At 47.7% G+C, this 20003-nt stretch overlaps 3 protein-coding genes across 6 annotated transcripts; 1 reads left to right on the top strand and 2 right to left on the bottom strand.

Annotated features, from left to right (window-relative positions):
- Positions 1-498: 498 nt before the first annotated feature.
- Positions 499-2630, bottom strand: ALKBH4 (alkB homolog 4, lysine demethylase). 2 transcript variants are annotated; one of them, XM_058854117.1, is made up of 4 exons: positions 2501-2630; positions 1660-1857; positions 808-1221; positions 499-718 (listed from the first exon to the last, which is right to left on the bottom strand). In XM_058854117.1, the coding sequence occupies exons 1-4, from the start codon at positions 2600-2602 to the stop codon at positions 644-646; spliced, it is 789 nt and encodes a 262-aa protein (XP_058710100.1). In that variant the 5' UTR covers positions 2603-2630; the 3' UTR covers positions 499-643. The 2 variants fall into 2 exon arrangements, with proteins under 2 accessions (XP_058710100.1, XP_058710099.1); XM_058854116.1 differs by having other exon boundaries at positions 551-1221.
- Positions 2571-18291, top strand: LRWD1 (leucine rich repeats and WD repeat domain containing 1). Of its 3 annotated transcripts, XM_058854102.1 has the most exons (17): positions 2573-2710; positions 4134-4367; positions 4473-4619; positions 6568-6802; positions 8022-8141; positions 9403-9555; positions 10267-10407; positions 11052-11393; positions 12016-12142; positions 12389-12498; positions 12959-13166; positions 14586-14658; positions 14748-14888; positions 15564-15658; positions 16230-16391; positions 16879-17003; positions 17873-18291. In XM_058854102.1, the coding sequence occupies exons 3-17, from the start codon at positions 4540-4542 to the stop codon at positions 18011-18013; spliced, it is 2253 nt and encodes a 750-aa protein (XP_058710085.1). In that variant the 5' UTR covers positions 2573-2710; positions 4134-4367; positions 4473-4539; the 3' UTR covers positions 18014-18291. The 3 variants fall into 3 exon arrangements, with proteins under 3 accessions (XP_058710084.1, XP_058710085.1, XP_058710083.1); XM_058854101.1 differs by lacking the exon at positions 4134-4367 and having other exon boundaries at positions 2571-2710; XM_058854100.1 differs by lacking the exons at positions 2573-2710; positions 4134-4367 and adding an exon at positions 3002-3156.
- On the bottom strand, positions 18174-19907 carry POLR2J (RNA polymerase II subunit J). The gene is made up of 4 exons (XM_058854120.1): positions 19751-19907; positions 19510-19599; positions 19244-19418; positions 18174-18707 (listed from the first exon to the last, which is right to left on the bottom strand). Exons 1-4 carry the CDS (start codon positions 19801-19803, stop codon positions 18672-18674), a joined length of 354 nt encoding a protein of 117 aa, XP_058710103.1. The 5' UTR covers positions 19804-19907; the 3' UTR covers positions 18174-18671.
- Positions 19908-20003: the final 96 nt, after the last annotated feature.

Genomic DNA, 20003 nt, shown 5'->3' with positions numbered 1-20003 from the left:
ACACATGGAATTTATGATTAATCCTCATTGTTAGAGCACGAATCTTCAGCAAATGATAATTACTTTAATTAGTTCTCAGTGTTTTGTACTGTCTGTGGAGAGATACCTGCTTACCTTCCTCCCCTGAGACCTGGTCTCTACAGGACCTATCTGAGGTGGGTGAGGGGATGGTTGTACCCCTAGGGCTATGTGCAACATTCAAAGCAGTCTGACAGTATCAATTATGGCCAGGAAAGCTTTCAATCTGTGTCGGGGCTTGGGCTGAAACAATGTGGCTGTTGGATACTCTGTTTAATGTCTCTAACTTTCTTGGGTTCATTTAACTGTTTAGGAACTGGTTGTTTGCTTTTTTTTTTGTTAAAACGCAGGTAATGGATGCAACCTCTCATTTTTGACTTTGGCCTAAAAGCTCCCATTGCCCAGGAAGTTTTGAAGCTCACCCCTTTTATTTGTTTGTTAAATTTTCATTTTATTGAGCTTATCTCTGCACACACCTGGTTCCTTACTCCCCCCTCAGAAATAAACCGAGTTGTACAAATTCCGTACCTCATTTTACACCTCTCCCAACAAAATGCAACCTCTTGGTCACACAGGTCTCCCTTGAAAGGAAAGAGCAATTTGTAGCAGTTCTTTGCCTAGTCCTTCATGCCTTCCCCCGGCGCTGAACTCGGCAGAGAGCTCCCTGAAGGTGATGCAGACACGGCGGTGCTCGATGTGCCTGCGGTGGATGCCGTGTTTCCACTTGTACCGAGCATCCCCGTGCAGCACCACCAGCGACCTCTGGGGCAAGAGGATGGCCACACTCACCTCCTTTCCTGGAACCAGCCTTGGGGACAAAAAGCACTTGGTTCCCTCTTCTCCTGAACTTCTGCACGCTGATGTCTGGGTGAAAGGTGCAGGAGGACTTAATTTCTCCGTACTGGAAATGGGAAATAATTGGATGGTGTCCTCTGAATCGCAGGACATGGAGAGCACAGTTTTTGAGAGCAGGTTCAGGCTGACCAGGCGCTCCCCCCAGAGCCACCAGTCATCAAAGTGGGGGTCGATGGCAGAGCCTCTCTCTGGTCTGTAGTCCAGGTTACACTGTTCCACAGGTAAGAAACCACTGAGCACAGCACAGGCCTTCATCTGTGCCACAATCTTCCTGCTGAAACTTGGCAAGCCAGTAAAGCTGCCAGCTTTCAGTCTTTGTTTCTTGAAGTTCACTTTGGGTCCGTAGTCCTGTTGGAAAAGAAGAGGGAGGAAAAAGCTAGTGTAAAGGAAAAATCTAGGACAAGTCTTTTTGGAGAGGCTGTTCCTGCAGAGTTCTGTTCTCATCTCTTCCAGTGACCTGGTTGCCAGGTTGCAAAAGGACTCAGTGAATCTACATTAATCTCTCTGGATTTATAAAGTAAAACCAAATCTGAACATCCACTTCTTTCCCTTGGAGAGAGTGTGAACTTTAATGCTTGAACACACACCATCAAATACTGTTTGTTGTAACTATCATGTATTTTTGCAAGAAGTTGATTTCAATTACAGGTAATTCTTGCCATTGATTTCAGAAAAAGCTTTCAAAGGAAAACACTTAATGAAACATCTCAGTTGTTTGGGTTTTAATTGAAAACAGCTTTCCTTTTCCAGAAGGATCTAAGATCAGATGTGCTTCTAAAGTCCAACCTGTTTCTTTCGGCCAGACTGTGATGGTTTCCAGTCATCTCGATCCATCAGTTCCACTATCTCACACTCTTCATCTTCACTAATGAACTCCTCCACCAAGAACACCCCTGGAAAGGGAAATGCCCAGCCAGCAAATTCCGAGTGCTCATTTCCTTTAGCTAGGCCTGTTGCTGGACAGTAAGTGAAATTATCTTCTCCCTGTGGAAATGACAACGGAAAAGAAAAAAAGCAATAACACATTTCCATTATTTACCCCTGCAACTTTGGTATTGCAGCATGAAAACTTGTACAGTATTCTTGCAGACAAGAAAAATGTTACAGTTGCTTTTGGGGAACAACTATTCCCTGCTCTTTCTTTTCCAGCTGCAGCATCACTGTGTTGCTTGCTTGAATCTGCCTTTCTTTCCTAGTGATGTCTTTATCCTGGAAAAGACAGGAAAGAACCGATGATCCTCAGGGCCACAGCTATAAGGGGATTAGTGGTGGGTATTGCTGTAGAGATATGATTTGTCATAGCAATAAATGTTGAACGAGGGAAGTTGATGAAAATCGCGCAGGCCACAAGGCTAAGCCGTAACAAATGGATGTGAATGTAACACGTGAGGCTCAGGTGAGCTCCGACTCTGCTTCTGTTGCTGAGGTGAACAATTCACAATACCCGGGGGAGAAGGGGGGAGGCTCTGCCTCGTCCCCGTCGTGTGACCCCGGGGTCCCGGCCCCGCTCCGGGCACGGGGGTCCCGCAGCCGCCCCGCCCCGAGGGGCCACGGCCGGCGCCCCCCGCCGCCCCCCGGCTCCTCCCGCCGCCCCGCCCCGCCCCGCCGCCCGCCCCCTCCCCGGTACCTGCGGGGGCGGAGCGGCCGGCGCGGGCCCCTCGCAGAGCAGGCACGAACGGATCCCCTTGCAGCCGCAGCCCGGCCCTCCGCCGCCGCCTGCCGCCTGCATCTCGCCGGCTGCGCCGAGGGCACAGCTCCCCCCCCTCTCCCGCTCCTCCTCCTCCTCCCGCCCTTCCTTCCTCCCCGGCTCCTCTTCCTCCTCCCCGGCCGCTTCCAGGTGAGGGCAGCGGGGCTGGGCGCAGGCCGCGGGGCCGGGCAGCGGGGGTGGAGGGGGGGGTGCGGGCGGACTCGCGCTCCCAGCAGCCCCCGCGGCGCGCCCGGGCCCCGCACCGCTGTTCGGCGCCGTGAGGGACGCCGGGAGTTGTAGGCGCGGCGCACGCCCCGTGAGGGCGCCTCAGGCCGCGGCCGTCGCCGGACCCCGCGGTGCTCAGTGTCCGGAGGCGGCGGTGACGGGCGAGGCCTCGGGCCAGGGCCGCACCTGCCCCGCCCGGCCCGGTCCGGCCCTGCCCACGGGCGGAGCCACGGCCTGCGCCCGCAGCCGGTGATACCCCGCGGCCCGGAGGCCGCCTCAGCGGGCGCAGGCAGCCCGGCATCCGTGGCCGTGTCACCCCCGGGGCACCGCGCGCATCGCGTCCCGGGGCAGCTCCAAGCAAACACGTTCAGGTCAGGGGAATGCCCGGCTCTGGGGCTTCATCCCGGGAGCTGCGGTGCGGCAGGAGGGGTCAGCAGCTCCCGGGATAACCGAACGTTCCCTCTGCGGCATCAGCCGCGATGCTGTGGGGATGGGACATGCCATGTCTGGCCTTCCCTGCAGCTCCTGCCGTGTCACAGCAGTGTCTGGGGTGTCAGTATGGCAGGGAGAGGGCGATGGGAGCATCCACAGCCACTGGTGTCACATTTTTATTAGAGGCACAGGGTCTGAGGGAGGTTTGGTTGGATCAGCCTGACCCTGTGGTTTGGCTCACAGCAAGGGCTCTGTCGGATCAAATCCCAAATAGCTGCTGTTTAAAGTGGTTTTCAGTTCAGCTCTTTGTGCTCCTGTACAGTATTTCAGTGTATACAATATTGCAGTGCCCCGTTGCTCATCAAACAATGTTGCAGGTGCTGTAGGTGTGTGGTGCTGCTGAAAGCAAGCCCAAGGACAGCTCCGTGCCCCGTGTGCTCCTCATGATGTGCTGGAGTGGCATTTAGGCAGCGTTGATCTAACACAGAGAGACAGGAGCGAGCCTGGCCTTGGAGCTCTGTTCTCTTTTATTTCCCTCTCTTGGAATCTGTGTCAGGAAGAGTGGGAAGACCTCAACCAGTCATTTCATGGAGCTCTTTTGGCCCTGTCAGCATTGTTATTCCAAATATCAGCATATCCCTCTGTGTATGTGTGTGTACTGAAACATCAGTTGATTGCCAACAAGACAGAGAACACTTGATTTTTTTTTTTTCCTTGATGAGGAAATGATGTCCTTGGTTGGTGTGTGTTTAAATTTCTGCTGATTAATTCAGTTTTTAAAAATTTTGGGGAATTTAGAAATCATCAGCTAAGGGTCTGTCTAGCTGGTCAGGCCAGTGAGCACAGTGTCACTTTCTTGGGAGAAAAACCTTCACAGCAGGTGTATTGACTCTTACTGCTGCTTTTTGTTTGAAAGACTGTTGGAATTCCTGGAACAGAGCCCGGGAGAGGCACAAACAGTGCCTGTGATGCTGTCCTGGTCCTGAATGCCATCGCTCAGGGACAGCTTTCACCTGCAGCAAGTCTGTCAATCCAACAGCCATGGGATGTATCCCTGTTGTTTTGGAGATGGATTGGATCAGCGTGCTGGGAGCCTGTGCCCAATCTAATAATAGTCTCTGCCATGTTCATTTCAACCAAGTAAAAAAAGGTGACTTCCAACACAGCAGCAAAATCAGTAGATAACCTCATAAAATTTTTTCTCTCCCTTGGAGCTGTTGAAAGCATTTCCTCTTGTTCCCTTTTGTTTTATCAGGAAGGTAACCAGAAGACATCCTACGCCTGACTGATCAGTGATTCCAGCAGGGAGGTGGAGATTAAAAATGTCAAAGATTACTACAGAACTTCTTTTGGAAAGAGCAGTTCCAAGATCTACGAGGCTCCGAAAGATTGAGACGCTGAAGTAAGTGCAAACAGCCCCATGGAAAATTCCAGATGAATTCAACCTGCCAGTCTTTTTGTCTGTGTGTCTTTCTTCCCCTAAACATTTTTTACTTTGAAAAGCAAGTTTCAAAGCACAGAACTGAGAGGGCATTCCCAATGCAGGATCAGAGAGCAGTGGTGGCACTGTATTCACTAGAGAGGTTATTGGCAGATGTCACCTTTTTTTTTCCATTTCTGTTGTATATTTGCTGTCATTCTTTCTGTGAAACTGCTCAAGGCTGGATCCTGATTTCTTAAGCCCAAGGTATCATCCCTACCCCTAAAGCCCTTGGATACTGGCTAGAAATTGCTTAATATGAATAAGAGAATCTTCCAGCATGGATTTCAGAGGGTTTTTAAAGTATTTTTGGCATTATTTCCCTTCCATTTTCCTCTCTCTCCATCATATTTCATCTATTCTAAATCCAGTTATCCTTCTACCTCAAACATTGCAGAGGGAGAGAATAAACTCTGAATCACTTAAAAACCACTAAAAACAGTTTTGTCACTCTGGTCCTTAAAAGAGGTCATTGCAAATATATGTCTTTCCAAATGTTTAACACAGTGGAATTTCGCTGTTCCAAAGCTGGCCAATCCAAGTGGCTCAGCTGACCGTTTTCTGGCTGGCACCTTTGTTGTTATTGTTGCTGATATCAGGGGGTTTGGGTTTCACATGTACTTTTTAAACTTATTTCTTTCAGTTTGCTTTGTGCTAAAGTAATTATTTTTAGGGAGAAACTCACATGTTTCTCTGAGGAGTATCACTGTTAACAGAGTGGTGGGGAAATGTTTGAAGGTGTGGATTTTTGGTGCGTGGCATTCTCCATGCGGCTTCGTACTGGTTGTATTTCAGAAAGTCTGTTTTGAAAACACCACTGAGTTTTTCTCCAAAAGGACACCACAGTCACAGCTCTGCAGCCAGCTGGATTGTCCTCAACCTTTCTTATCAGCTCTGACTGGCTGGTTACACTTCTGAGATGGCAAGTGAAGGAGAAAGGGTCTTGCTTTCTGGATTTACTTGTCTCACTTAGTCACACTTCATTAATATCTAGAAGCCTTTTTTTTAAACTAGCCATTAGAGACAGATTCTGTTTGTTAAAGGAACTCAAGCTTATGCCCTCAAGAGATGTTGGCTGCCAGGGCTGGAAGCTCCCCTTGGAGCTCACCTAAATGATCTAACCAAATATAAATGACCCTGCTTATAATATGCAGTTTTCACTTTCTTACAGAGAAGGGATATTTCTTTTCCCCTCATTAATATTGTACCACTTCCTCTTTCAGTACAGAGTTCTTCTGTTTTGGTGGCAGTCTTGGGATTTTGTTAGGTGAATTTCTGCATTTGCCACTGGAAGCTTTTGCAGCAAAACTCACTGTAAAATAAGTGGAAAAATCACTTTTTTTGTCGAGTTAGTTCTTTGAAAACAAGCAAATTATTTGGGGACAGACTCTGCACTTGGCCTGAAGTGTGAAATAATTAATGCAGTGTTTTCTATGGACAGGGTAGACCAAGGGTATGGTGTCTTGAATTGACACAGCTTGCCTTATTGAATCAACATTGCACAGTAATAAAATACCAAACCTTTTAGATGTGCAATAATTTTTTCTATAAAATAAGAACTTTTCTGGTGGTTTAGTGCTTCCAGCCAGCTCAGTTACCCCTAGGAGATTATCTGAATTGCAGGTTAATTGTACTTTGGCAGACCTGAGTCTCTGATGGTGGCTGTTAGCTCAGACACATCAGCTATCCCACAGTGTGCTCACAACCCAGAATGCTGCCACCAGAAAAAGCAGGCTGGGTCAATTGTACCCAGGGAGTTGTACTGGACTGAGGTGCCAACAGGTGGGACTGTCTGTGCTATGAAATTAGCATTTGTTCTTCCAGTGAGCTGCAGGTAGTTCATGGGTTTTGTGGTTTTTTTTGTTTTCAGCCTGTCCAAGCTGCAATTGAAGACCGGAGATTTAGACCCACGCTTGTTTTCCCGCCTGAGGCACCTGCAGAAACTTGATCTCTCTGATAATTTACTGGACAAATTTCCCAACAGCCTAACTCTCCCTGATCTGCGCGTCCTGAACTGCAACAATAACAAGCTGGAAGATGTAACTGCCCTGAAACAGTTCCCTCTGCTTGAGGAGCTGACCTATGAGAACAATGTGTACTTGACAGTGAGTTACCCCCCTCCTAACATTAAACAGAGAGGCAAACAAACAGCAGTTGTGCAAAGTTCTTATATATTGTTCTTGGGCAGCAGGTGCTAGGGCATTTGAGAAAGCAGCCAGCCTTTGTGTGGCATTTAACCCCTTTGTGCCACTATTTCTCAATCTGCAGAAATGAATTGCCTGAAACCACTCAGGTATTAAAATCTGTGTCTTGAAATCCTAATTCTCTCTGCCAAACTCCTGTCTTAGGTGACTTCTCAGGCACAGTACCTTATGCTCATGCTAGTGTAAAATACATTAATGACTGTGTAGAGTTGTTCTTACAGAAACACAGAATCACAGAAAGGTTTGGGTTGGAAGGGACTTTAATGCTCATCTTGTTCCACCCCCTGCCATGGGCAGGACACCTTCCATTAGACCATGTTGCTTTCAGCTCCATCCAGTCTGGTCTAAAACAGTCCCAGGGATGGGACAGCCACAGCTTCTCTAGGCAACCGGTGCCAGTGCATCACCACTCTCACAGTAAAGAGTTTCTTCCTAATATCAAATGCTAGTTTTATTTCCTAATATCTCTGTTAGTTTTAGTGCCCTCTGTGCTCTAGAAAAGCAGACTGGGTCTTCAGTTGAGGGTTTAAACTCAGTGGTTAGTCTGGTTTAGATTTTGACTTCTCCCAGGAGGATCTGCTGACTGTACAAGTCAAACATCCCAAACTGATTTTACTTGTGCTGTGAACTGGCATCAGCCACTCTGCATCCCCACATGCTTATTTGCTGTTGTACACTGGCAGTATGTGTGTGCATGTATGGCAAGCTATCTGACTTAAAATGCATCTGACCCCAGGAATTCCTGCTGGAATTCCATGACTGGAGGCAGGACAGGCCTTCCCCTGTGTTAGAGTTCAGGGATATGAACAGAGCTCCCAGCCTTGCACTCAGGCCCTGCAGATGAGCAGTTACACAGCCCTCACCCAGTGCTGGATGTTAGCACTGCCTGAGGGTTGGGCAGCTCTGTCTGCAGTTTAATATCCCAAATCATAGAGGACATTAATTCACACCTAAAATGTGAAATTCAAGTTGAAAATCCTGAGGAGATTTTAAGAAATGGCTTTTCCTTACTAAAAATATCATTCTCATATAGGCTGTATTTTAATCAAGGACTAAAGGTAAAGCACAATGTAAAGTACACATGTAAAAATTTTATAACTCAAATGTTTTCTCTTTCTAGCTCAATGATGATTATAAAGTAATGTTTCTTTTGCAAAATCTTCGCCTACTCAATGGCAAGGACATAACCAAACTGGCCAACCATGTGAGGCATGTCAACAGCCGTAAGCTCACCAGCAAGGTAAGATGTGGAATATTTCCTTAACCTCTAAACACCTCAGAAATAACTAAATCCTGTGCTCAGTGTAGTGACAGAGCTGCAAACAAGCTTCAAGTGGTTTGCAGTACCTTTGGTATGATCTGAGCCCAGCCTGCAGAATGGGCCACCCAGGAAATGTCTTACTGCTGCTTTCTCTGGTCACTGCTGGCATCTGCTCTCCCTGTTCTGTGCAGCCAGTTTGCCTTTGGTTTAAGTGACAGGAGCAGGGCCAACCAGGTCTGTGTCTGATCCTGTGGTTTTTCAGGTCACTCTGATCATCATTCAGGAATGGGAGAAGCCTGGTGCTGCCAGAACAGTTGCAAACACCTCCCCAGCTAATTTAAGTTATTGTACAGGCCTCAGGAATGGGGAGCACAAAACCGGCCTCAGGATAATCTTGCTTTTTCCAGCATACACCAGGAATGAGGATTTGTTCTTTCTTCTTCAATTGTGAATGTTTAGAACTCTGTTTTCCCTCATTTGTCTGCACAATTTAGCTCCTGACAGATTGCCCCCACAAGGCATCATTGTGATCTTGACCGAAATTATTGTCCAATTATGAAAAAGGTTTGGTTGTCTGGTTGTTTTTGTGTATCACTGCTCTTACCATTCCTATTCTAGTTAATTGATCTTCTTAATTCCTTCTGTGTGACAGTGGGGAAAAAAATCAAATACTGAAAACTAGGATGAGTTGTACTGAGTGTTGTCTGCATAAAACTTTGGAACATCAAAGGGTCTTTGTGAGGCTGTTTAGCCTCTTGTCCCAGACAACTGATCATGGTTGGCTGTTTAATGAGACACCAAACTCTCCTCTGTGCTGTTCTTTTTGTGGTGTCAGTGCCCTGATGCCTTTCCCTGATGTTATTTGTACTTGCCTGCCCAGTTTTTAGTCCTGTGTCTCAATGTAAAAATGTCTGTTTGGTCCAAATGCTGGTGGATGTGTTACTGCTCATCCCATCAGAGCAGTAAACTCTGTGCTGGCAGGTGAGCATCCTGTAGGTCAGCAGCCTTTTGGAGTCCAGGTATCTCTCTAAAGGGGTCCATGCTGACAGTGTCTGCTTAGCCACACTCCAGCTTGGTACAGAGGAACTGACTTTCTCATTAGCTGAAGTGGTCATTTGAACGTGAATAAATAAAGTGATGTCATCGTGTAGGGTGCAGCACTCAGGGTGGGCCACTTCTTAAATGCTTTCACAGGTTCTCTTGTGCTTTTCTGTTGAATAAACTCAGTCTTTCTGCCTAGGTTACTGCTCACTGGGAAAAATTCTTCCGTGACCAACTCCCTGAGAAATACACAGCTGAGCAGGTGAAGTCCATCAAGAAAAAGTTCCTGAAGTCGGTACAGACCAATGTGGTGTATGGGCCCAGCACACTTAGCGAGTTCACCCGCTGGCGGGTAGGTGACATCCCACTCACCCTCCTGTTCTCCAGGCAAGGACCCTGCTCCTGCTTCTGCATGGACTGGATTAAAACACTCCATGGATTTGGGTGCTCTAGCTGACTAGTGGTATCACTTTTTGTCTTTCTTCACTGCTTTGTTAAGCAGTTATAGACCACCAGGACTAAATGTGCACCAAGTTGAAATGTCATTAAACATTGGTTTTTAATTCATTAGCAATGATGATACTTGTACTAATTAATCAGACTGCAGTATCCTTAATACTTAATTATTTGCAAATTAATTTAACGGTAACCTTTACTCTCGATGAAAGAGAAAAGATAATGACAGAAGTGTAGTTGCTCCCAGCAGGGAAAGACACCATTTAGTTTGTAACATTTGTTTTATTTGTATGTTCATACACACAATTGAGGCTTCCATCTCTCTCCTTTGTCTTGTTTTGTTGCTGTGCTGTTGTTTCCACAGCTGTGTACTCTGAATGCCCATGACAAAGTGAAGTTCTTGGGTCGTGTAATGTAGAGTTCAGGGATATGAACCTCCACCACCACTTGTGAAATTCACACAGAATAATGGGAGCAGATATTAAAAACTCAGCAAAGCAGTTCTTTGTGCCATGACACATCAGAGCTTGACGTGCTGTGGCTTCTTTTTCCTTCTTTTTTTTTTTTTTTTTTTCTTTTTTAACATATCCACATATTTGTTTCTCAGGTGAAAATGATTGCAGAAGAGTTTCTGTCATACTCACTAGGTCTGGAGTTAAACTCTGATACTGAACCAGAGGAAAAGACAGATGAGAATGAGGAAGAAAGCACAGAAAGCCCCACAGAAGCTGCAGAAAACGTGGCTCAGGTAGGTGATTTTTCCAGTTACATTAGCAATATTCTCTCTGTTTCCTGGGAATTCAGCAGCTTTTGTCAGTTCATATTTATGACCCTTTGGTAACCACAGGGGCAATCTCAGGATCCAGCCTGTATCCAACAGCTCAGGCTTCTTCTTTACAGCCAGATTGAAGCTTTCCCAGAAATATGAAGGTCGGGTTGCTCCCTCAGAGAGTTTCCATTTTCATAGAGGACCAAAAACATTTCATGAGTGCAGTCCTACACACTCCACCTCCTCTAGGAAGGGATATTTTAATTAGAGACCTGGGCTGATGCCTAGCCAGACTCTGCTGGTGTTTGCCTGCTTGGAAACGGCTGCAGATTGAACCCCTGTGGTCCATAGGCCAAATTTGTTTTTCCACACCATATGTAAATTGCAAATAACTGAGACAGGGGAAGGGAGCTGAAAAGGAGGCTGGCTGTGTGGTTTTCATTACCTTCTGCCTCTAGGAACCCTGCAGCTCTGGGCTCTCTGATTCCTGGAACCCACTCTGTAAGTGTGGGAGGGTACTTGCATTTGAATAATTAATATCTTTGACTTATAAATTATCTGCACATCTTGGGGGAGCTAAAACCCTTCTGCAGAACCTGACAACATAACAACATGCCTTATAGGTCACAGTAACACCCAGCAAGAGGAAAAGAAATCATTCAAAATCAAGCCCTGGAAACAAGAGGTCCAAGACCAAGGCAAACACCGAGGAGGAAGCTGCAGTTAATCCCAAAAAATCCAGTCATGTGGAGGATGACCCAGCCCCTGATAAACCAAGAACATCAAACCAACCAGCCAAGGAGACAACCCCTGAGCAGGGAGCTGAAGGGACACAGAAGAATGGAGAGCAGTTTCCCAAGGGGCAAAGCAACAGAAGATCCAGCCAGATGACAGGGGAACAGAAAAGCCAGGAGCAGAACAACGGCGTGATTACCTTGACCCCCGTGAAGAATTCCAAGCGCAAGGTACATCTATCAGCCCCCTTGGGCCTGGCTTTGGGCCTCTTGGTTTATAGTGGGAGGAGCTGCCTTCAGGTTTCTACAGAGCTCTCCACAGCCTGGAGCTCATAGTTCGCCAAATATATTGTGAGTTTTGGTTTGGTTTTTTTGTCATTGTTTTAAATCTCTCAGAGGCATCAAGGGAGAGAAAGGATTCCCCAGGAGACCCCAGTGGATCCCCTCTGGGGGACGGATGGACCAGCGCTCTGAGGTGGTGCACTGAAAGTCTGTGCTTAGAAATGGGACTGGCAAGCCTTGCTCTCAGCTCAAACCAGTGGCTGCATGGGGAAAGGTGTTTCCCCCTCAGCTCAGGCCAGTGGGAATCTAAAGGGTTTTTCATGTTTCTCTGCTATAGGAAATGGGGTTCTCTGCTGGGGTCTGCTGGGCACATCTTTGCTAAACACTTCCCTGCTGCTTTAGGAGTCTTGAACATTGTGGCACCTCAGTCTCTCCTGTTCTCCATAGCACAGAAGGGCTGAAAAATACTTGAGTTTAACTCAGATTGCTGTGTTCAGTAGAGGGTTCTGTCAAGGCAATCACAGAGCGTGTCAGGGGAATGAATTTTCTAAATGTGGATGGTTTATTGTAGGAGGATGTCAGTGCAGAGCCATTGCATTTTCTTCAGTGTCACAGTAAAGGCAACAGCCGCGAGGATTTTAAAACGCAGCTCTGGTCCGGTGTCTTCGAGCCAGTGCTAGACTCTGGAGCCAGGAAAGGTGAGCTCTTAAAGAGGTTTGCAGGATTCCCAGAACCACCTGGCTCTGGAATCCCAGCGGACTCCATGCCTTAGACCCCTGCTCTTTCAAGCCGTAGTCTCCGTTGTCAGGAAGAGACTTGCTTACATATTTCTCCTTTGACTTTGATGACAGGAGACTGGGAGAGCACCAGGCAGTGATAAGCTGCAGTCTTCGTGTGTTATCCCTGAACCTGGGAACTTCTCACCCATTCTTTTCCTCTTTCAGATCCCATTGTGAGCTCCTCCAGAACCGTGGCAACCTGTGGAGGGGAATCTGTCTGTCTGATTGATTGCGAGACAGGGACGGTGCTGAAAAAGTATAAAGTGGCTACAGAGGTGGGTTTCAAGTGGGAAGGGTAAGCATTGAATGAGAATACCACAACCTGTAATAATTACACACATGCATAATATATATTACAAAGAAGTCTGAAAATGTTAGTGTGGACAGATGTTAGGATGAAGATAGATAGCAAACATTGCTTGCTTATCCTTTTAGCCTGGTTTGGGTTTATTTTTTTATTAGTTTTGGAGATTAGCCTGCCAGTATTCATACAGATGTGTCTGGCTGCTGAGCCTGCTTGACAGCACAGAGGAATAAATATCCTCTTTGTCTATTTTATGTTCTTCTGAGAGCTGTTTTGTGTTTTGATGCTCCATCTTAAATAGTCATGTCATTTCACCTGAGTAGGTCTGAGTAGTAAGTGTCACTTGTGACACTTGTCTTTTCTCTGAGCTAACAGCCACCACCCTGCTGGCTGTTCTCTGTCACCCCAGTCTTGTTTTCCTCCTGTCCCAGGAATTCTTCAGCGTTGCATGGACAACCCTCACGATGGTAATCAGCGACAGCCGCAAGAAAGCTCACAACATCCTGGCAGCTGCGGGGAGGAGAGGGATTGTCAAACTGATCCACGTGGCAGCTGACTTCTGCTATGGAGAGATAAAGGCTCACAAAAAGCCCATTGCTACTGTCTGCTTCAGCCCAACCCAAGAGACTCACCTCTTCAGTAAGTCAGCTTCAGAATCCCTGGTTTCAGTTCTGATGTGGAAAAGTCAGGACTTTCTTTACAAATTGTCAGCAGGGCATGCAGGGACACGTGAACAAAAGGCACAGACAGGTGTTAGGGAGAGAACAATCTCCAGCAGGAGCAGCTCGTTTCAGCCAGAGCCTGGCTCTTCAGCTGAGGTGCAGCAGCTCCTGTTTCTCCCTTGGTGGCTCTCAGGGTGGCTGTCACACACACATCAGCCACAAACGAGCCCAGTAGTGGATCTGTTCCACGGGGATGAGTAAGAAGAATAGCAGAGAAGGCAGCTGGGAGCCAGGCAGTGGCAGGGCTCCCCTCCAGCACAGCAGCCTATTATGGGCTGTTTGGTTTCATTTTATCCAACAATGTACTTAATTGATTTTGATTTTTTTTTATGTGAGTTCTAGGCCTCATCTGAGATTTCTATTCAGGTCCTGATGTCAAGCAGAGCTTTGCCACACAGTAGGGCCCACAGAGGCTGTGGCTCATGGACTGCTAATGAACCATCATGTTAATAATTGCAGCTGCATTGTCAGGCTGTACAGTGAGCTGGTACAGGGCCATTCAGGCCACACCTGCACTCCACAGCACATTGTTTCTCTTGCTTACAATTGCCCACATCCTGGAGTGGTTAGAGTGTTACATGAACCATTAAAAGAGGAATTTTTTTTAAGAATGGGGGATACTTTTCAAGAACAAGCTCAGGAGTGCCAAAAGCAGAAGCAGAGGAAAGGATAAGGAGGGTGGTGGAAGGGATAAGGAGGTTGGTAGCACAGCCATATAATGGTGTGGACAGCAAAACTCATTATATTTCACAGAAAAATTTAGAGTAATTGAGGGACATTATTTGCATCCTTTTTGAGGAGAGGACACCAACAAACTCTGAGTTTGAGGGCTGCCATCTGATGAGGGTCCAGGTTACTCAGAGTAATCTGTTAGAACTCTTTCTGCTTCCAGTGATGTTTCTCACCCTTTGTCAGTGCCTAACTTTCCCAGTGGGAGCTGTTATGGGTGTGAACACAGTAAGTCTTCCACAGATACGTGGAATAAAGTCTGCCTGACAGTAAAGGTTGGAGCTCTTACTTTAGATTCCACCAGGAGCCCTGACCAGAAACGAGCTCAGAGGGCCACTAACTAAAAACTTTGTGAAGCCACATCTCAGTAATGGACACCAGGAAACAAATTTTATCTGCCCCTCTTAGAGCACAGGATAAGAACACAAACACACACTGACTGTGCATGTGTGACAGTGTGTGGGAAGTGCTGGGCCAGGAGCCTCTGGGGCTGCTGCTGTGCTTTAATGAGCCTTAGAGGGTGACTGTGACTCAGGCAGAGTTGCCAGCTAGCACGAGAAGAGCCAGATGAGCAGCGGTGTCACTGCTTCTCTTCTGTGTCCCACAGCTGCATCCTATGACAAGCGAATTGCACTCTGGGATATTGGGATTCCAGACTGTGACTACAATTTCAAAGCAAGGTAAGGGTTCAAAAACCAGATGTGGCCAGTCCAAGAGCCTGTGACTATCACATCACAGCAGCACTTCTTGTTCTCTGCTTTTTTTTTAGCCAGCTGCTGGTGCTGGAAACAGCTTCTATCCCCCTACGGATTGCCCTGGTCCCCACCTGCCCAGAGCAGTACCTGCTGGCAGGCTGTGAAAATGGCTGCTTTGCCTGGAACATAAAACTGGATAAAGGACAAAAAAGCAGGTGAGAACCACAAGCTGGAGGTCTGCATTTGCTTTACATAACAAGAAGGGATAGTCCTAGCAAAAGCTTGATTTCTGAGGAGGTCAGAGCAAAAGCAGCACATCCCACCAAACTTAAAACATCCTATCTTCCCAAAGTGACCAGAAAAAATAGGAGTATGATGTTCAAGGACTGTTCAGAGCTTTTTTAAAGCTGCAGTCTGCAGGTGTTGCAGGCTGCTTTGCAGGAAGGCTGGCAGGAGTGTAATCCAATACCCCAAAACTTGAGGGTGTGTCATCTCCAGGTAGTGTAACGGAGTGTAAATTTTTGGATCCATTTCCAGTCTCACAGTGAGGCCTCCCCTGCTCCTGGTACGTGAGGTAACCCAGGAAACTGGCACCCTGTGAGAGCTCAGGACAAAATTACAAGGGAGAAGCAAGTAAAGTCATGCCCTGCTGACAAATGTCCTGATGCCTGCTTTTGCAGGATGGAGTGAAACAACAAGCTGTTGAGCAAAGAGGCATCTCCTGAATTAATAAACCCAGGTAACCAAAAGTGTAAATTCAAGTGAGAATTCATCTGAGCTAGACAGGAGACTCACTAACACACAAATTTCCTTCTGGGCTCTGCAGCAGGGTGCCCTTTCACTGCTGGCTGTTCAGGACTTGGCTCACTTCACCCTTTCCCCTGCTCTAGGCCTTTTGAAGCCATATTCCAGTTTCCTGATGAGGAAAGCGTGACAACATCTCACAGGGTTGATGGTTTGGCTTTTCTCAATGATGATGTTGTCGGTGAGTATAAACACAATCCCAAAACCAGTGGGGCACTTCAGCATGTGCAGGGTGAAGCCAGCATGACAAGCAGAGGGGCTGAAAGGGGTGTGACAGCCTCTTTAGCTTTGTGGGGGCTGCACAGGATGGAGTTGTCTCCCAGAGTTGCTTGTCTTTCCCAAAAATGTCACCTAGAGTGCAAAGCCATGCTTGGACAGGACCGGAAATCAGATGGACACAACCCTGAGAGCACACTTGGCTAAGCAGTGCCAGTGTGAAAAGGAGGAGGGTCCCTTTCTGCTCCAGGGCTGGTGGCAACAGTGGTTTTTTTCAGGAGAACTGGGGGTTTCACTTCACAGGCTGGCTCTTTCTGAATAGCTTATACTTGTTCTGCAACTCAGGAACATAAGCATAGCACTGAAAATCTCTCTGCAGCCTCCAGTTATCCTGAAATAAAGGTAAAGCAGGTGGAAACAGTTACTGCTGGATAGATCCCATGGCTTGAAATTCATATTCTGGATGGACCACCTCTGTCTTGATGCATTTTGCTTCCCAGCAGCTGCCACAGCCTCTCCTTTCCTTTCTTCCCTAGTTTCCAAGAGCTCCAAACCAGGATGCATATACTTGTGGAGCTGGAGCAGGTCTTTTGATGCCAAGGGAAAAGGATGCCAACGGACAATGTCTGCAGTTATTCTGGCTGAGCTGGAGTGGTCCACAACAGACATGTCCTACCTGACACTCAGCACCTGCCCAGGTGGGAGCACTCATTTCCTGAGTAATGCTTTTCCCAGTTGTTCCTGGCTCTCCTTTGATCCGTGGGAGCAGCCTGGAGCTGGAGGCAGAGGCCTGGATTTCAGAGCCCATCAGAGAGCTCTGCTCTCCCCTCTGCAGCTCTGCAGTGCAGCTCCAGCACTGCACGGCCTCAGCCCAGCACCAGCTGGCTGGAAATAACACCACAAACAAACCTGATCCACTCAGCACTTCCCAAAACCAGTCTAAAAAATACCAGGAGTAATCCCAAAGCATTTAGCACTAGCTTCTCTACATTAAAGACAGCTGGTTTATCTTCAAATTAATTATTTCAGAGCAAGGTAGATTCATATTTTTGTGCCACTAAGGGTATTTTGCTGAAATTTGGCACCCTTCATTGAGATCCTGCAGCTTTCCTGGAGCTCTGCTTTACAGCAGAACAGACTCCCAGCTCCACACTCGTTTTCCAGCTTTTTGTTCTGCTCTCACAGCAAAAGAGTACGTGTTCTGTGGGGATGAGAATGGCAGCGTGTGGATGTACGACCTCTCCAACTACACCACGGCCTGGGGCTCTGCGAAGGGGAAGCGCTCGGAGCGGAGCATCTCTCCCACACAGGTAGGTCTGAGGTGCTCTCTGGGCCTCCTTTCCACCCCTGATCCCAGTCTCCTGAGCAGGCTGATCCCAGAACATGCCTTGTTTTTCCACACCTGACCCTCACAAATAAAAACAATCTCCAGAGCGTGGTCAAGGCTGGGACAGGAATGAGGAGCTGCAAAGCAAACCTGTCACCCCCTGCAGCTCTTCCTACAAGAGCCCTAAAAAAATGGTGGTGGTTAAACTGAGGAGCACAAAAGCACAGGTGTGCAGGCACCACATCCCCCAGGGAGGGAAGCCAGAGTGAACATTCCCTGGCAGGAAAGAGCTCACTGCTTCCCTGTGCTCACTCACCTTTTTTCTGCCCAGTATTTCCCTCTGGAGATGATTCTCTTTTGGGCAGTCACTGCTCCCTTGCCTGTCCCTCTGAAAGGACAATCACAAACACTCCAAAGGCTCTCACCCACGGGTCTGGAGCTACATTAGGCATGAAGTGACCCCGTGTTCCATTATTTCTTCACTGAAAGGGTTATTCAGGTAGTGGAAGACACTGCCATCCCTGGAGGTGCTACCCAGAGCTCTGCTGCACAAGGTGCTGCTCGGTCACAGCTCGATGCTCTGGGAGGTCTTTTCCAACCTCAACCATTCTGTGATTCCTCAGGGTTTTTTTGGAAGTGCATTGCCAAGCTCCCCATCAGTTCCTGTGGGACTGAGGTGCAGCTGTTTTCACTTGTCCCTCCCTGCTCAAGCCCCTGTGTGCTAAACCCTGGCCCTTTAGTGTATCCCACAGCTCCACCAGCCCCTCAGAAAGAGGAAGATCCTCTGCCTCGGGATCCCCAGGGCCCCACCTCCCCCTCAGACACTCCACCACCCCCTCTGCTCTCCCACAGATCCTCAAGTGGCCGGAGCTCCGGGTGAACGGGGAGCAGCCTCCTGAAATCCTGGTGAACAACGTGGTAGCAGACCCTGCCTTCACCTACCTTGTTGTGCTGACCAGTGTGAACATAACAGCAATCTGGAAGAAGTCATAGTTCCCTGTGCCACAGTTCCACCCCCGTGCTTTGACCTAGTGCAGTATTAGTGACTGTTACCCATGTGCCCATCAGCGTTTTCTAGACCAGCTTTATGTGCAAGATGGAGAGAAAAAAGAAAACAAAACAAAAAAAAAAAAAACAAAACCAAGGTTAAGAGTTTGTTAAACTCATCAGTTCATTGTAAACATCCGGTTTCTTTTACTGTAAGTTTTCACAATTTGTGCATTTGTTTTATAGAGATGACAGTTAATAAAACAAAATACCAGTTCAGCTGGCAGTGCCTGGAGTTTTTGGCAGGAAAAGCAGAGTTCATCTAGAGCTGTCACTGAGCAGCTTCTCCTGCTGGAATTGTACCCACAACAACCTCCCCAACAGCCCAGGACAAATATTTGCCTTAAGGCTCCAATTAGAAAACTAAAAATCACTTTAATGACTTATCCACCAACTCCAACATGACATTTATTCTCTTGGCAAAGTGCCTGTCAACTATGAAATGAAACAAACCCCAAACTCAAAATATTGCTGCTGTCAAAAATTAAACAGAAGTGGGACAAGGGGGAAAATATTTGCCATGAATGGAGGTTTAAATATTTCATCCAATAACAGACACATCATTCTGCCTCAGAAGTAACAGTCTTGCTCCAAAGGGAGTATTTTATTCAATTCCTTCTTGTTTGTCCTTAATAGCAACCTGAAAAGCAAAAATACACATGCTGAGACAAGAGTTGTTACTGAGCTGGATGTTTTAATCATTCCTGACTCTTCTGGGAATCACAACAACCCACAGTGGAAATCTCTGCAGCAACCAGAATAAATGACAGTGAAATTAAAATCAAAACTTATTTACAAATGGGTGTCCTGGTGCCTTTTCCCAGCACGTCAGAGGTACCACCTCAGTCACAGTCTCCCTGATTTTGTCTGAGCAATATTTTAGGCAGATAAAATCCTAGAATTCAGGGGCTAAATCAATGAAGCAATGAGAAGTGAAAATACAGACCCAGAGTTCTGTCAAGAGAAGTAAAAAAAAAAAAATAAAAGAAAATACAAATGCACTTAAGAGCAGCCAGGCTCTGCCATGCTTTGACAGCAGCTGAACAGCACAGGGAGGGTGGCTTAAATTAATTCACAACCCTAAAACGCAGCAGCTTTCAGACACACCACCCCTTTGATTAATTACAACAAGCCCAAATAGTTTTAAGGAAAAAAAAGAAAAATAAATAACCTTACCCTGAACCTCTCTTCCAGGAGGGAGAGTTCACTGATCAGGTCCGTGATGGCATTGGTGAAAGCCTCCTGGGGGCTGTAATCCGGCGTGGTTTGGACACGGATGATGATTTTATGTTCCAGAGGGTGTGGGACCTTATACCCTGCAAACAGCACCTGCGGGTCCTTGAGCAACTGCCTGCACCGGGAATAATAAAAACCAAACCGGTGAAAGGAAGGGCGGAAAAGCCCCAAACCTCCCCCGAAATGTCCTCCCCGCTGGAACTTACGACTTGATGATGTTCCCCAGCGTGTGGTCCTCCTTGTTGATGGTGAACAAGCAGGCGTTGGGCACCTTGGTGTCCTTGTTGATGGTGATCCTGGGGGATCGTCACGGGGTACAGGGATGTCACCGACCCGTGCGGGCCAGGGAACAGCGCGGGAATGGAGGAAAGGCCCGGGATCCCTCCCCCCACCCCGCCCCCGCGGTCTAATTAGGGTTAATTAGTCGCCCCGCGGGTATCTCCTCACTTTTTCTCGCCCTCGAAGAGCAGGAAGGACTCGAAGGCCGGAGGCGCGTTCATCCCGCCGTTGCTATGGCGGCCGCCGCTTCACTTCCGCTACGTCACTTCCGCCCGCTCGGTGCTTCCAGCGGCCCCACAGCGCCCCCAGGCGGGCGGGAGGACTCGCAATGGCAGCGGGGACAGAGGGGCTGGGGACAGCGGAGCTGGGGACAGCGGGACCGGGGACAGCGGGGGACCGGGGACAGCGGGGGACCGGGGAC

Source organism: Poecile atricapillus, chromosome 21 (genome assembly GCF_030490865.1).
Source record: "Poecile atricapillus isolate bPoeAtr1 chromosome 21, bPoeAtr1.hap1, whole genome shotgun sequence".
Taxonomy (NCBI): Eukaryota; Metazoa; Chordata; class Aves; order Passeriformes; family Paridae; genus Poecile; species Poecile atricapillus.
This window is presented reverse-complemented; position numbering and strand designations above follow the sequence as displayed.

What these genes read in the sequence shown, in the direction of transcription:
- POLR2J (XM_058854120.1), bottom strand. Translation starts at nt 19,803, where the DNA reads ATGAACGCGCCTCCGGCCTTCGAGTCCTTCCTGCTCTTCGAGGGCGAG. An exon ending in CTGGGGAACATCATCAAGTC is followed by an intron (nt 19,419 to 19,509) that starts GTAAGTTCCAGC and finishes TTCCCGGTGCAG; the next exon opens with GCAGTTGCTCAAGGACCCGC. An exon ending in TCCTGGAAGAGAGGTTCAGG is followed by an intron (nt 18,708 to 19,243) that starts GTAAGGTTATTT and finishes TTTGCTTTTCAG; the next exon opens with GTTGCTATTAAGGACAAACA.
- LRWD1 (XM_058854101.1), top strand. Translation starts at nt 4,540, where the DNA reads ATGTCAAAGATTACTACAGAACTTCTTTTGGAAAGAGCAGTTCCAAGA. An exon ending in AGAACAATGTGTACTTGACA is followed by an intron (nt 6,803 to 8,021) that starts GTGAGTTACCCC and finishes TTCTCTTTCTAG; the next exon opens with CTCAATGATGATTATAAAGT. An exon ending in CCAAGAGACTCACCTCTTCA is followed by an intron (nt 13,167 to 14,585) that starts GTAAGTCAGCTT and finishes TGTGTCCCACAG; the next exon opens with CTGCATCCTATGACAAGCGA.
- ALKBH4 (XM_058854116.1), bottom strand. Translation starts at nt 2,602, where the DNA reads ATGCAGGCGGCAGGCGGCGGCGGAGGGCCGGGCTGCGGCTGCAAGGGG. An exon ending in CGGCCGCTCCGCCCCCGCAG is followed by an intron (nt 1,858 to 2,500) that starts GTACCGGGGAGG and finishes TCATTTCCACAG; the next exon opens with GGAGAAGATAATTTCACTTA. An exon ending in AGTCTGGCCGAAAGAAACAG is followed by an intron (nt 1,222 to 1,659) that starts GTTGGACTTTAG and finishes CTTTTCCAACAG; the next exon opens with GACTACGGACCCAAAGTGAA.